The sequence below is a fragment of the Carcharodon carcharias genome, chromosome 16, assembly GCF_017639515.1.
Source record: "Carcharodon carcharias isolate sCarCar2 chromosome 16, sCarCar2.pri, whole genome shotgun sequence".
NCBI lineage: Eukaryota > Metazoa > Chordata > Chondrichthyes > Lamniformes > Lamnidae > Carcharodon > Carcharodon carcharias.
The window spans coordinates 89,249,079-89,262,590 of record NC_054482.1 but is presented as its reverse complement, the minus strand read 5'-3'; the positions used below and the strand labels follow the sequence as shown (position 1 = coordinate 89,262,590).

At 42.1% G+C, this 13,512-nt stretch overlaps 1 protein-coding gene across 6 annotated transcripts in view; it reads left to right on the top strand.

Moving 5' to 3' along the window:
* LOC121289298 (MAP kinase-interacting serine/threonine-protein kinase 1-like) overlaps positions 1-13,512 on the top strand; it is a 103,909-nt gene that overhangs the window by 35,739 nt on the left and 54,658 nt on the right. For all 6 annotated transcript variants that reach the window (XM_041208602.1, XM_041208606.1, XM_041208608.1 and 3 more), the window contains one exon: positions 6,673-6,770. In XM_041208602.1, coding sequence (XP_041064536.1) covers positions 6,673-6,770 — 98 coding nt within the window. The remainder of the gene's footprint in view (positions 1-6,672; positions 6,771-13,512) is intronic.

Here is a 13,512-nt window from a genome sequence, read left to right as displayed (position 1 = left end):
TCTCCAGAGGAGATGAGGTCAGTAACAGTCCTGGACACAATGGCTTGATGTTCAGTGGTGGGGTCATGGTCCAGGGGGAGGTAGGAGGAAATGTCTGCGAGTTGACGCTCAGCCTCTGCGAAGTAGAGGTCAGTGCACCAGACAACAACAGCACCACCCTTGTCAGCAGGTTTGGTGACAATGTCAGGATTGGACCTGAGGTAATGGAGTGCAGCAAGTTCAGAGAGAGACAGGTTGGAGTGGGTGAGAGGAGCAGAGAAATTGAGACAACTGATGTCACGCCAACAGTTCTCAATGAAAAGATCTATCTATCTCTGCCTTAAGAATATTCAATGATCCCCACCTCCACCACCATCTGAGGCAGAATTCAGGTCACACAACCCTCTGAGAGAAAAAGATTCTCCTCATCTCTGTCCTAAAAGGGCAACCCCTAATTTTTTAAACAGTGCCCCCTAGTTCTGGACTCACGCACAAGAGGAAACGTCCTTTCGACGTCCACCTTGTCATGGCCGTTCAGGATCTTATATACTTCAATCAAATCACCCTTCAGTCTTCTGAGTGAAAGTTTCCAGTGGAAACACGCGCGCTCTGCCAAACCTTTCCTCATAAGACAACCCATTCGTTCCAAGTATCAATCTAGTAAACCTCCTTGGAACTGCCTCCAATGCATTTACATCCTTCCTTAAATGAGACCAAAACTGCACATGGGATTCAAGGTGTGGTCTCACCAATGCCCCATAAAACTGAAGCATAACATCCTTACTGTTATGTTCAATCCCTCCTGTAATAAAGAATAGTGTGTCATTAGCTGCCTTAATTACTTGCTTTACCTGCATACTAACTTTTTGTGACTCATGTACTAGAATACCTAGATCCCTCTGCACCTCAGAATTATGCAGCCATTCTCCATTTAAGTAATCTGCTTTTTTGTTCTTCCTGCCAAAGTGAACTAACTTCACATTTTCCGACATTAAACTCCATTTGCCAGATCTTTGCCCACTCACTCAACCTATCTATATCCATCTGCAACCGCCTCATGTCCTCTTCACAACATACTTTCCTACCTATCTTTGTGTCATCTGCACATTTAGCTACCATGTCTTCATTCCCCTCATCTAACTCATTGGTGTAAAAAGTTGAGGCCCCAGTACAGACTCCACTCGCCACATACTGCCAATCAGAAAAGACCCATTTGTGCATGCTCTCTGCTTTCTGACAACCAGCCAATCTTCTATCCATGATAACATGTTACCCACTACGCCATGCACTTTTATTTTTTGTAATAATCTTTTATGTGGCACTTTATCAAAAGTCTTAAAACTGCTCTGCTCCCTTTCAAACTGGATGTAAAACTCAATCATATTGTGGTCGCTGCTACCTAGGGCTGTCTTTACTCTGAAGCCATTAATTAATCCTGTCACGATACATAATACCAAGTCTAATATAACCTGCTCTCTGGTTGGTGTTGCTGTAAGGAACTATCTCGAAAGCATTTTAAGAACTCCTCATCCAGGCTACTAATGCCAATCTGATGTTTCCATTTTATGTATAGATTAAAATCACCCATGATTATTGCCATCCCTTTATCACAAGCACACAATACTTTTTTCTTGAATTCTTTGTCCTATACTGTGGCTACTGTTAGGGGGCCTGTAGACCACTCCTACTAATGATCTTTCCCCCTTATTATTCCTCATCTCCACCCAAACTGATTCTACATCCTGATGATCTGAAGCAAGGTCATCTCTAACTATTGCACCAATGCCCTCTTTGATTAACAGTGCTACCCCTCCATCTTTACCTAGCTTCCTATCCTCCTTGAATGTCATGTATCCTTCAATAAAAGAGCGTGAGGAGATCGGCGGAAACACAGGTGAAAAGAGAACAAGGAGAGTGGAGACACAGGATAAAAGAGCGTGGGGAGTGCAGAGGAGATACAGGATAGAAGAGCGCGAAGAGAGCAGTGGAGATACAGGATAGAAGAGCGCGAAGAGAGCAGTGGAGACACAGGATAAAAGAGCACGAGGAGAGCGGCGGAGACACAGGATAAAAGAGGGCGAGGAGAGCGGTGGAGACACAGGATAAAAGAGCGTGAGGAGAGTGGAGGATACACAGGATAAAAGAGCGTGAGGAGAGCAGAGGATACAGAGGATAAAAGAACACGAGGAGAGTGGTGGCGACACAGGATAAAAGAGCGTGAGGAGAGCAGAGGATACACGGCAAAAGTGCGCGAGGAGAGCGGCGGACACAGGATAAAAGAGCGCAAGGAGAGCAACAGACACACAGGATAAAAGAGCGTGAGGAGAGCGGTGGAGACACAGGATAAAAGAGTGTGAGGAGAGCAGAGACAGGATAAAAGAGCACAAAGAGTGGCAGAGACGCAGGATAAAAGAGCGTGAAGTCATACCTTGTAGTTAAGAAGCATATAATCTTAGTTGTCAGTGGTACTAGCATTCAATAAACACAGTAAATTGTAGCATACATAGGAAGAAAGTAATTAAAGTAAATTAAATAACAAATGTTAGAATGGAGGGACAGGTGTTATGTTACAGCTGTGAGATGTGGGAGCTTTTGGATGCCAAGGCAATACTTGACAAACATGTCTGCAGGAAGTGTAAGCAGTTTGAGGAATTCTGGATCAGGATTATTAATCTGGAGGCCAAAATGCAGACACCGCTCAACATAAGGGAGAGGGAGAAATACTGGATATTTTGTTCCAGAAGAAAGTCACACCTCTTAGAAGAGGGTCATCTGTTTTGGTCAGCAGTGAGGGACAGGAGGATGTGACTGTCAGTGAGGCAAATAATGGGGCCAAGCAGACAATAGTGGAGGAGCCTCAGACTTTGCAATTGTCAAACAGTTTTGAGGTGCTCACAGCCTGTGAGGATGAAAGTGAAGTCTGCAAGGTGGATGAGCTAGCTGGCCATGGCACTGTGGTACAGGAAGTCATTAAAGTGGGGGTAGCAAACAGGAATGTAATGGTAAAAACAAAAAACTGCGGATGCTGGAAATCCAAAACAGAAACAGAATTACCTGGAAAAACTCAGCAGGACTGGCAGCATCGACGGAGAAGAAAAGAGTTGATGTTTCTAGTTCTCATGACCCTTCGACAGAACTAGGTGAATCCAAGGAAGGGGTGAAATATAAGCTGGTTTAAGGTGTGTGTGTGTGTTGGGGGGTGGTGGTTGGGTGGGGGGAGAGAAGTGAAGGGGGGTGGTGTGGTTGTAGGGACAATGAAGCAGTGAAGGAATGTAGTGGTGGTAGGGGACAGTATAGTGAGGGGGATTGACACTGTTCTCTGCAGTAAAGAGTGAGAGTCCAGACGGCTGTGTTGCCTTTCCGGCGCCAGGGTTCGGGACAGCTGCTCAGGGCTGGAGAGGAACTTGCAGTGGGAGGGGGAGGATCTATTTGTCATGGTCCATATAGCTACCATTGACATTGGTAGAACTACGAAAGAGATTTTGGAAAGTCAGTATGAGGAGCTAGGTACCAAATTAAGAAGCAGAACCTCAACGGTAATAATCTCTGGATTATTACCTGAACCACGTGCATATTGGCATGGAGCAAATAAGATTAGAGAGATGAATGCATGGCTCAAAGACTGGTGTGGGAGAGATGGGTTCCGGTTTGTGGGGCACTGGCATCAATTCTGGGGAAAATGGGGGCTGTACCATTGGGACGGTTTACACCTGAACTGTGCTGGGACAAGTGTCCTCGCAAATTGCTAGGGAAGTAGAGAAGACTTTAAACTAAATGAGAGGGGTGAGGGATCAAGTTTGGGTACAGGTGGCAATTCAAGGTGTCGAGTCAAGACAGGAGAGCAAAATAGTAATATGAGAAATGAGAGTCAGAGAATGGCAGGAAGGGACAGAGAGAAAAAACCTAAGAATACATCAGCAGTCAAGACTAGATATTACAAAGATAAAAAGACAAAACTGAAGGCTCTCTATCTGAATGCACGTAGCATTCACAACAAAGTACATGAATTGATGGCCTACATTGAAGAAAATAAATATGATCTGATAGCAGGTGGGTGAGGTTGGCAGGTGTTCAGGGGTGAAGGGTCACAAGGGGTAGTCCGGTTGGAGACTAGCCAGGTCAGCTCAGTGGGGGGAGCAGGGTTAGTCACATTGGGTCAGTGGAGATGGTCAGGTGGTATTGGGGGGGGGGGGGGGGGGGGGGAACGGTGGTGTTGAGGGAGGAGTCAGTGTGATTGATTAGGAGAGGTGGGGGGAGGTCAGTTCAGTAGTTACCTAGGAGTTAGACTAGGATTTTTCTGTCTAACATTTCCTGAGCTGTTATTCATTTAAGTCCCACAGAGGATTGCAGAGGATCCCGGGGAGCAAGGGATTGTCCGTCAGAAGTTGAAACTTCCTGGGCAGTTCCCACAGAGGTTAGATCATCAGGACTTCTGCAGGGTCCCGAAGTGCATCTTGGGTGTACGTCTGGTCTTCCAAGATCCAGAGACTGGAAGATCTGAGCCATTATTCTGGTCAAAGCTACCCCAGTGGCTCTGCTCTTCAGTTTCTCTAAATTTACTTTTCTGGGACATCCATTCTACCCTACCTACATTTTTGGTTACCTTGTGAACCTGAACCTCCTAGTTTTTCCCTTTCCAACCATAGGATCATATTCACCCTTTCAGTTCCATTCTGAACTCTGGAACCTAGATACCATTCTGGCTTCTTGGTCATGCTTGCAACAGAATATTCTATCATTTCATCTTACTATAGAGTGCCCTAAGGCAAGAATGTTGTCGTTAGGCCTACCTGTTCTGATCCCCTTGAGAGCAACTACTTGTTGTCCTGAACCCCACTGACCTGTTTGTCGTTAACATTCCCACCAGTTCTATCCTTTTCTACCACCAGTCTGAAAATGTGTTCTACAACTTTCACAGCTCCCACTGTTTCAGCCCATTTTTGTATACATAAGCAAGAATTTGAGTCACAAGGTTTCCAGAATGTTGGATTGGCTTTATTATCATCTATGCTGATGTTTTTATCTATTTTTCTAAACATTCCCACTGATTTTATCATATTTTGTGAACAAAAAAGAACTAGAAAATCAGTAAGTCAACATCAAGCTGAACACGCAGATACAGATGAAAAACTACATGATTCTGGAGTTATTAGCCTTTCGCCTTAGCTGTTCCCTCACATTTTTCTTAGTATAGGGATGTGTGATTTGGATGGGAAGTGGGGATATCAAAATCCATGCTGATTCACAAAGCACAGAGCATGACAAAATATAAACTGAAATTACTTGATCAAACACCACTTACTATTTATTTATTCTCAATATTTGAGATGTTATCTTTGCCACTTATCTTTATTTAAGTCCTGTCAAATGTAACAATATAAAACTGCACTTTGAGCAATGATTTCTGATTGCAAAACATGGGGAGAAAAGTAAAATGGTGAACATTTGGGTGAGTATAAGGCTTCAGATAACTAATGAATCATTTTACAAGATCAGGAGATAAATGCTGGTGATGAGTAAGGCTGTTTGACCCATCTAGTGCATTTGCTTAAAAACAATTTAGCTTTCCATCCCCCATTTTAACAATAGCTGTGTGACAGGAATTTTTACTTGTACTACCCTAAAGGGAAATCTGTGTAAAGAACTGAACCTACACAGACTGTTTCTACTGTCAGTTTAACTTCAAGTACTGTTTCAAGTTTACCTTTCCTATCTTGTAAACTACTGAGTTTCAAGCCTGCAAAGCTCAGTTTTTTCAAGTTTTATTCGTAACTCTCTCCTCTGATACTAGGAATTGGCTGCTTAAATTTGTGCCAGCTTCTTGATTGCATTCCTTGAACTGAGTGACCAAAATTGGGTGCAATACTCAATAAATGCTGATCAGAGCACAGTAGATTTTTTAACATCACATTCGATGACTTGTACTCTACAGATTTACCTGTAAGATTCAGAATTGTGCATGCTTTGGTAATTGCTGTTCTGCTAGCATGAACACAGCTCTAATTGCCAAGGGAGTTAAATCATGGGTTTTCCTTTTTCTAGTTCTGACAAAGGTTTGACAGTGAAAACATTAACCTCTCCTTTTGGATGTTGATGGGCTTGTGGTGCTTTCCCAGGACATTCTATTTTTCAGGTGCTTGTTTTCCTGATCTGGCATTCTAAGCACGTGCCCCGTCTCTCCATCGGCTTCATTCTCCAGGGTGTTGCTCACTCTTGTTGTTTGCTGATTTCTTTTATTTTATTCTCAGCTTTGGGATAACACTTAATCTTCCTCATTGTGGGAATGAAAAGGAAATAAATCACATGAATATGAACTGGGTTGAGGACCAAAGAGGGTGCTCGTTCCCAAGTCATCAGCAAAATTTGTAGAAAATGACTTTCAATTTTCATAGGTGTATTTCCAGTGCATTGTAATGTTTGTTACTATAGTTATACATAAAAAAAAGGGATCAGAAAAGGCTGCTTGGCCTGTCAAATTTCTGAAAGTTTAGACAATGAACATGCAATTCCTGAATGTTTTGACAGTTATTCTAAGCTATTCTTTTCCTTTACAATTATTTCTGATTGGTTAAGTTCTGCCCTCATTTTGATCAGTTCACAATGATTTTCCATTGTAATGTCTTGTCAATTGCACTGGCAATATTGTGACCACACTGAAATAATTGTTTACTAAATCATTTATTGCATTGGCAGATTTGTACAAGCTGACTGATGAACAGCTAGGAGAAGGAGCCTACGCCAAGGTTCAAGGCTGTGTCAACTTGCACAGTGGAAAAGAATGTGCTGTAAAGGTAAGGAGCAATGGGGCATACGTTACAAGCAATGGAGGATGTGGCGCCTGAAGATTGTCAGAGTTCCATAGCCCTGTCCATGTTGAAGTTATACCTAGGTCTCAGTCTCAGTTGTTTGTAAATTATTTTTGTAATGGCAGAATTCATGATTTCTTGGAGATTATATACTGTTAACGTAGAGGCTATTGGTTTTGTCCTGGAGTTTTCTGACAATAGATTCTGGTCCAAACAGTTCATTGTAACAAAGACAATGTAATAATTGTGGGGGATTTGATCTTCATTTAAACTGGGACAATTAGATTGGCAAGAGTGGCCTAGAAAATAAGTTTATAGAATGTTTTTGTGACAGTTTCTTCGAACAATACATTGTGGAACCGACTAGGGATAAAGCTATCTTAAATCTAGTATTGTGTAATGAAGCAGGGTCAATTAGTTTTTGTCCGATCCACTGGGAAATAGTGACCATAAAACCATTGAATTCCATGTCAAGTTTGAAAGTGACATATTTATACAAACAAGAAGCTTAAACCTAAACAAAGCCAATTACATAGATATGAAGGGAGAACTGGCTAAGATGAATTGGGTAAATAGACTAAAAGGTATGGAGGTAACTGAACAGTGGAATACATTTAAAAAAAAAACAATTCAAAATCTTCAACAAAAATACACTTCATTGAAAAACAAAAACTCAAGGAGAAAGACCCATCCGTGGTTCACTCAAGAAGTTAAGGTTAGTATTAGATTAAAAGAAGAGGTTTACAATGTTTTAAAAAAAACAGTAGCAAGTCTGATGATTAGGAGTGTTTTAGAAACCAGCAGAGGGCCACCAAAAAGTTGATGAAAAGGGAAAAAATAGAATATGAGAGTAAACTAGCAGGAATATAAAAATAGATTGTTAGAGCTCTTATAAGTATATAAAGAGGAAGAGAGTAGCTAAAGCAAATGTTGGTCCCTTAGAAGCAGAGAGATGAAAAATTAACATGGGGAATGAGAAAATAGCAGAGGCATTGAAGGACTATTTTCTATCTGTCTTCACAATAGAAGACACAAATTTCATACCAGAAATGATGGTGACCTAGGGGCTAAAAAGTGTGAGGAAATTAATGTCAGCAGAGAAAAAGTATTGAAGGAACTTGAGGGACCAGAATCTGACAAATCCCTGGCATCTGATGGCCTACACCCTAGGGTTCTAAAATAGGTAGCTGAAGATATATTTGATGTGATTTTCCAAAATTCCTTAGATTCGGGAACAGTCCCATTAGATTGGAAGTTGGAAAATGTTGCACCAATTTTCAAGAATTTTCAGTTGTTGGGAAAATGCTGGAATCTATTATTAAGGAAGTCTTAACAGTGCGCTTAGAAAAGCATTGTATGATTAGAACAAGTTAACATTGTTTTACTTAGGGGAAATCCTGTTTGACAAATTTATTATAGTTTTTGAGGGTGTAACTGGTAGGGTAGATAGAGGGGAAACTAGTAGATGTATGCCTGGATTTCCAAAAGACATTTGATAAGATGCCGCACAGAAGGTTATAAGGCAAGATAAGGGCTTATAGAGTTGGGGAGTATTCTAGCATGGATTGAGGATTGCCCCACTAGGATAGAAAACAGAGTGGGCATACATGGGGCTTTTTTCAGTTGGCAGGTAGTGAATAGTGGAATGCTGCAAGGATCAGTGCTGGGTCCTCAGCTATATACCATCTCTATTAATGACTTAGATGAAGAGACAGAGAGTAATGTATCTAAGTTTGCTGATGATATCAAACTTGGTCGGAAGGTAACCTGTGGGGAGGACACAGAGAGGCTGCAAGGAGATATAGACAGGTCAAACGGGTGGGAGATGGGATGGCATATGGTGTATAATGTAGGGAAGTGTGAAGCTGTTCACTTTGGTCGTAAGAATAGAAAATCAGAATATTTTTTAAAAGGTGTGAAATTTGAAAGTGTTGATGTTCAAAGAGACTTGGATGTGCTTGTACAAGGAGCACAAAGTTAGCATGCAGGGTACAGCAAGTAATTAGGAAGGCAAAGAGCATGCTGGCCTTTATTGCAAGGAGATTGGAGTACAAGAATAATGAAATCTTGCTACGGTTGTACGGGGTTTTTGTGAGACCACATTTGGAATATTGTGTGTAGTTTTGGTCTACACATTTAAGAAAGGATATATTTGCATTGGAGGCGGTACAGTGAATATTCACTGGATTGGTCCTTGGGATGAGAGGTTTGTCCGCTGATGAAAGGCCAAGTAAATTTTAGCTTATATTTTCTGGAGTTTTGAAAAATGAAAGGCAATTTCTTTGAAACCTACAAAATTCTGAGGGGGTTTGATAGGGTAGACACAGAGATCTGTGTCTGCTGGTTGGGAGTCTAAAATACAGGGCACAGTCTCAGGATAAGGGGCCAATCATTTAGGACTGAGATGAAGAGAAATTAAAAACAAAAACAGAATTACCTGGAAAAACTCAGCAGGTCTGGCAGCATTGGCGGAGAAGAAAAGAGTTGACGTTTCGAGTCCTCATGACCCTTCAACAGAACCGTTCTGTTCTGTTGAAGGGTCACGAGGAATCGAAACGTCAACTCTTATCTTCTCCGCCAATGCTGCCAGACCTGCTGAGTTTTTCCAGGTAATTCTGTTTTTGTTTTGGATTTCCAGCATCCGCAGTTTTTTTGTTTTTATTTATGGAGAGAAATTACTTCACTCAAAGGGTTGTGAATCTTTGGAATCTTCTACCCCAAAGGGTTGTGGATGCTCCATACTTGAATACATTTAAGGCTGGGATATTCAGATTTTTGGTCCCGTAAGGAATTAAGGGATGTAGGGAACGGGCAGGAAAATGGAGTTGAAGCCCAAGATCAACCTTGATTATATTGAATGGTTGAGCAGACTCGACAGGCCATATGGTGTACTTCTGCTCCTGTTTCTTATGTTCTTGTGATGCTTGAGAAGATCATGGGAAAAAGTGGAAAACTTGTGCAGAGAGGCCAACTATAAGAACTAATTCAAAAGGACCTCGAAGCAAGGTCCACTTAATGAGTGGCATTTGAGAGGATAATAATGATCAGATAAAATGGATATACCTGTAACTGATAAGTTGGAGGAAGGGGAATGAATCAGATATAATGGGCAGTATCTTATGTTCTCCCATGTGGGGAGTTTGGTGGTGGGAGGGCATTTATTTGGGCGGGATGGTGGCAGGTGGTGATTCTGCCACCTTCCCGCCTCCACCCTGATTAAATCTGTGGCATGAAGCCTGTGAACAGTTTTCCTGCCCCGCTGCAAAATGAGGCCCTTGAGGGGCAATTAATGCCCCATTACAGGCCTCTTTCTGTCACCGCTTGTATTAACACAGCAGCAGGCGAGCCTGTCACTACACGGGGAGCATGACACACAAACCCGTGCAAAGTTGCTTGTGGTCTCCCAGGCGGGATCCCTAATTCAAACGCACTCAGTGCCTGAATGAGGGACCTGGCATCAGCAGCGGGGGGCTACTAGGAGTCTCTCCCCTGCTCTTGCTGTGATCCCCTCCCCCCTGCGACCGCTACCCACACCCTGCAAAACTCCCCTGGAGAACCTGGGCCTCCAGTGTTTCCCCAGTGGCTACTGATTGGATGGCAGCTCATGGTGGTGGGTCTCATCCCATGGAAGACATACCAATGGCCTGTTAATTGCCTGAATGTAATTTGGTGGGCCTTCCCCAAAGAGGCAGTTTGGTTCACTCGCTGGCTCTCCAGCCGGTGGCCAGACCCCCATCGCTTCCATAAAATTGCCCCCAATTAGTTACATTTTGTTTGTCTATTCACTTCTGTGAAAATTTTTTTTTTCTTTATTTCTCTTCTATGATCTGCCACACCATGTTTACTCTGGGGTAAGTGCTCCATGTAGCTGTTCTCAGAATCACATAAACCCATGAACTGGCACTTGAAAGCTATATAATGGTGGTCTGGCAACCATTTTGTTTGCATTCCTTTCATGTGACTGCCTCTCCATAGCATTGCAGATGATTAGAGGAAATCCAATTTTCTTCTGTATTCCTAACCCCGTGCCATTTGCCGCTGGCCTTTTTGCAGGTCTGGAATGCCTAGTGTGAAAAATGCACACGTACCCCTGCTGAAGTCAGGTCCCCCATTTTTAATGGGGACAAAAATCAGATTTCTTACCAAACACCAGTTTTGCCTGGTGGATTGGGATTTTGGAAGCATGGATTTAAGCCCAAAGCATGATAGACTTAATAGCTTGTGAAGTAAATTGAAAGCCTGCTGAAGAATCTGGAACATTCTGAAAAATAAGTGTAAAGTGTTTTGACACCTTCAGATGTCACTATTGGATGCTGTATTGTCATGTAGATATGTCTTTAATGTAATGATTCATCATAGGGATCTGCCCTATAAAGGTAATTTGACACTTACATTGACCAAACTTGTGTATTTGTTCATATGCATTACAGAAATTTTCTAATGGAGAAAGCACCATAATGCAGTGAAGAATGTGAGAAAATACCCTGTCAGCCTGTGCTGTCATATTTTCTACTGTGATTTAAATGCCTTTGGCTGATTTGAAAAAAAAACTGGTTTTGAAGCTTGAAAAGAATCTACACTTGAAAAAAATCTAACCATCTGCTCTGTTACATTGACAGGCACTCTGCTTTGAAATCGAAATTAGCACCTCTTTCCTTCCCAGAAAGCAGTCTATTGTTTGGACAGCAGTGGCCTTTCTGAATGCTTGGTTAAGTTTCAAGTGCTTAATGGATTTCACCGCAGTAGGTGTTCCATTCATCTGAGAATGAATGATAGTTTCAAGATGTTGTAATAACGGATTGTCCCTTGGATGTGGTTTCTGGTTTGTTGGCGCAAACTAAAAGGATTACAAATATTACAAATTTTTTTCACATGATAGATTTCATTTTTTTTCTCATGATCAAAGATATGGAGGCTCTGAAGAAGAGTCACATGGACTCGAAATGTTAACTCTGTCTTTCTCTCCACAGATGCTGTTAGACCTGCTGAGTTTTTCCTGCATTTTCTATTTTTGTTAGAGACTTTTTATTAGTTGATTAGAGGGTTATTTTTTCCCCCAAGGGATGTAAAACATTTTCCATTAATACTGCATGGAATCTGAGGACTCTGCATAGTGTATATTGGGTGAGTAGTTATGGAAGATGCATGGTGGTCATAGAGGTGGCATGAGTGGCTTGAGGGGCATCGAGGATACGTAGGAGCCGTAAAAGTGGCATGGATAATCTGAGGGGGCATGAAGGATACATGGGGGCATAGAGGTGGCACGGGCAATCTGAGAGGGCTTGGGCTGGCATGGGGATGGTGAGTGAGGTGATGGTTGAGGTTTAAGGGGCCTTTAAACACTGTTGGAAGCTGGAATACTGTGTTGGAGAATGAAGGTGGGCTTTCTAACTGACCACCTCCACAATCACACTACTCTTACACTTCAGCGTGGCTTGTAAACTGTACTCCAATCCTGACCCCAGTGTGAAATGATAAAATGGCATGCAACGTCACATATGGGTCAACTGTGCAGTTTGCAAGCCGTGAAAGTGCGCAGCTTGGATTTTCCCGAGCCTGGAGTAGGGTTCAGCCCTTAGTGTTTATAATACAAACTCAAACCTTCGATCATCTCACTTCTTTGCTCTTAGGTTAGACTTCCCATACCCTGAGGCAGATGTGGTGTTTTGTCATAGTTACAATCATGAAGGCTATAAGGACAATTATTATATAGTCTGGCAAAATTCTGAGAGTGTATGAATTTATCCCTGCACTGCCATCTAAGTGTCAAGTGTCAGGTGTGGCTCAATGGGTATCACTTTGTCCTCCTGAGTTGGAAGATTGTGGGTTCACGTCACACTCCAGAGACTTGAGCAGAAAAATTTAGGCTGATAGTGTAGTACTGAGGGAGTACTGTGTTGGACTGCTTTCTTGTTCTAATTCATCTCATTACTTTAAGCACCGGAGTACATATGCATTAGTTGTAGCAATGCAGAATCAGCTCTTTTTGTGACTTCATGATTCCGGTGTGAGTAAGTGGGTCTTTTTGAGCTGTTATTACACAATCCAATAAGTACAACATACAGGGTTCACTCAGATCTCTAATACTAATTCTACCTTTGATCTTTACTTTGCATGCATACTACCACCAAATCATACTACATCAAAGAGACGTTAAAGTGACATCAAAACAGTCAACAAAGTGAACTTAGCTCTCCATAACTGCTCAACATTTTATTACCATGACCCACTTAATCATTTTGTTGCTATAAGCCAAGTAACTGGATCAATACCTCCCAGACCAGCAAGGCATGGATAAGTGAGTTTCATACATTCCATCAGCTCCTCATCCTGGCCTTAAGCACATTTACACAATGCATCCCATGCTCAGGAGAAAGCTGTTTTTTCTTATTGCTCCTTAATCCTATAAACAGCTCAGGAAATCAAGTTACACAGGTAGTGTAACTCTCATTCCCACATGCTGCACTGTCAGAGGTGCAGTCTTTTGGATGAGATTTTAAATTAAGGCCTGACTACTCTCTGAGTCTGTGTCAAAGATCCCACAAACTATTTTGAAGAAGATCAGGGGAGTTATCCACGGTGTAATGGCCAGTATTTATCTCTCAACCAATTAAATTGCTGTTTGTGGGAGCTTGCTGTGTGGAAAGTAGCTGCCAGTGCAGCTGACTACGCTTCATCACGCAGTTAATTAACTGTAAAGTGCTTAGATAATGAAAGGTGCTTTACA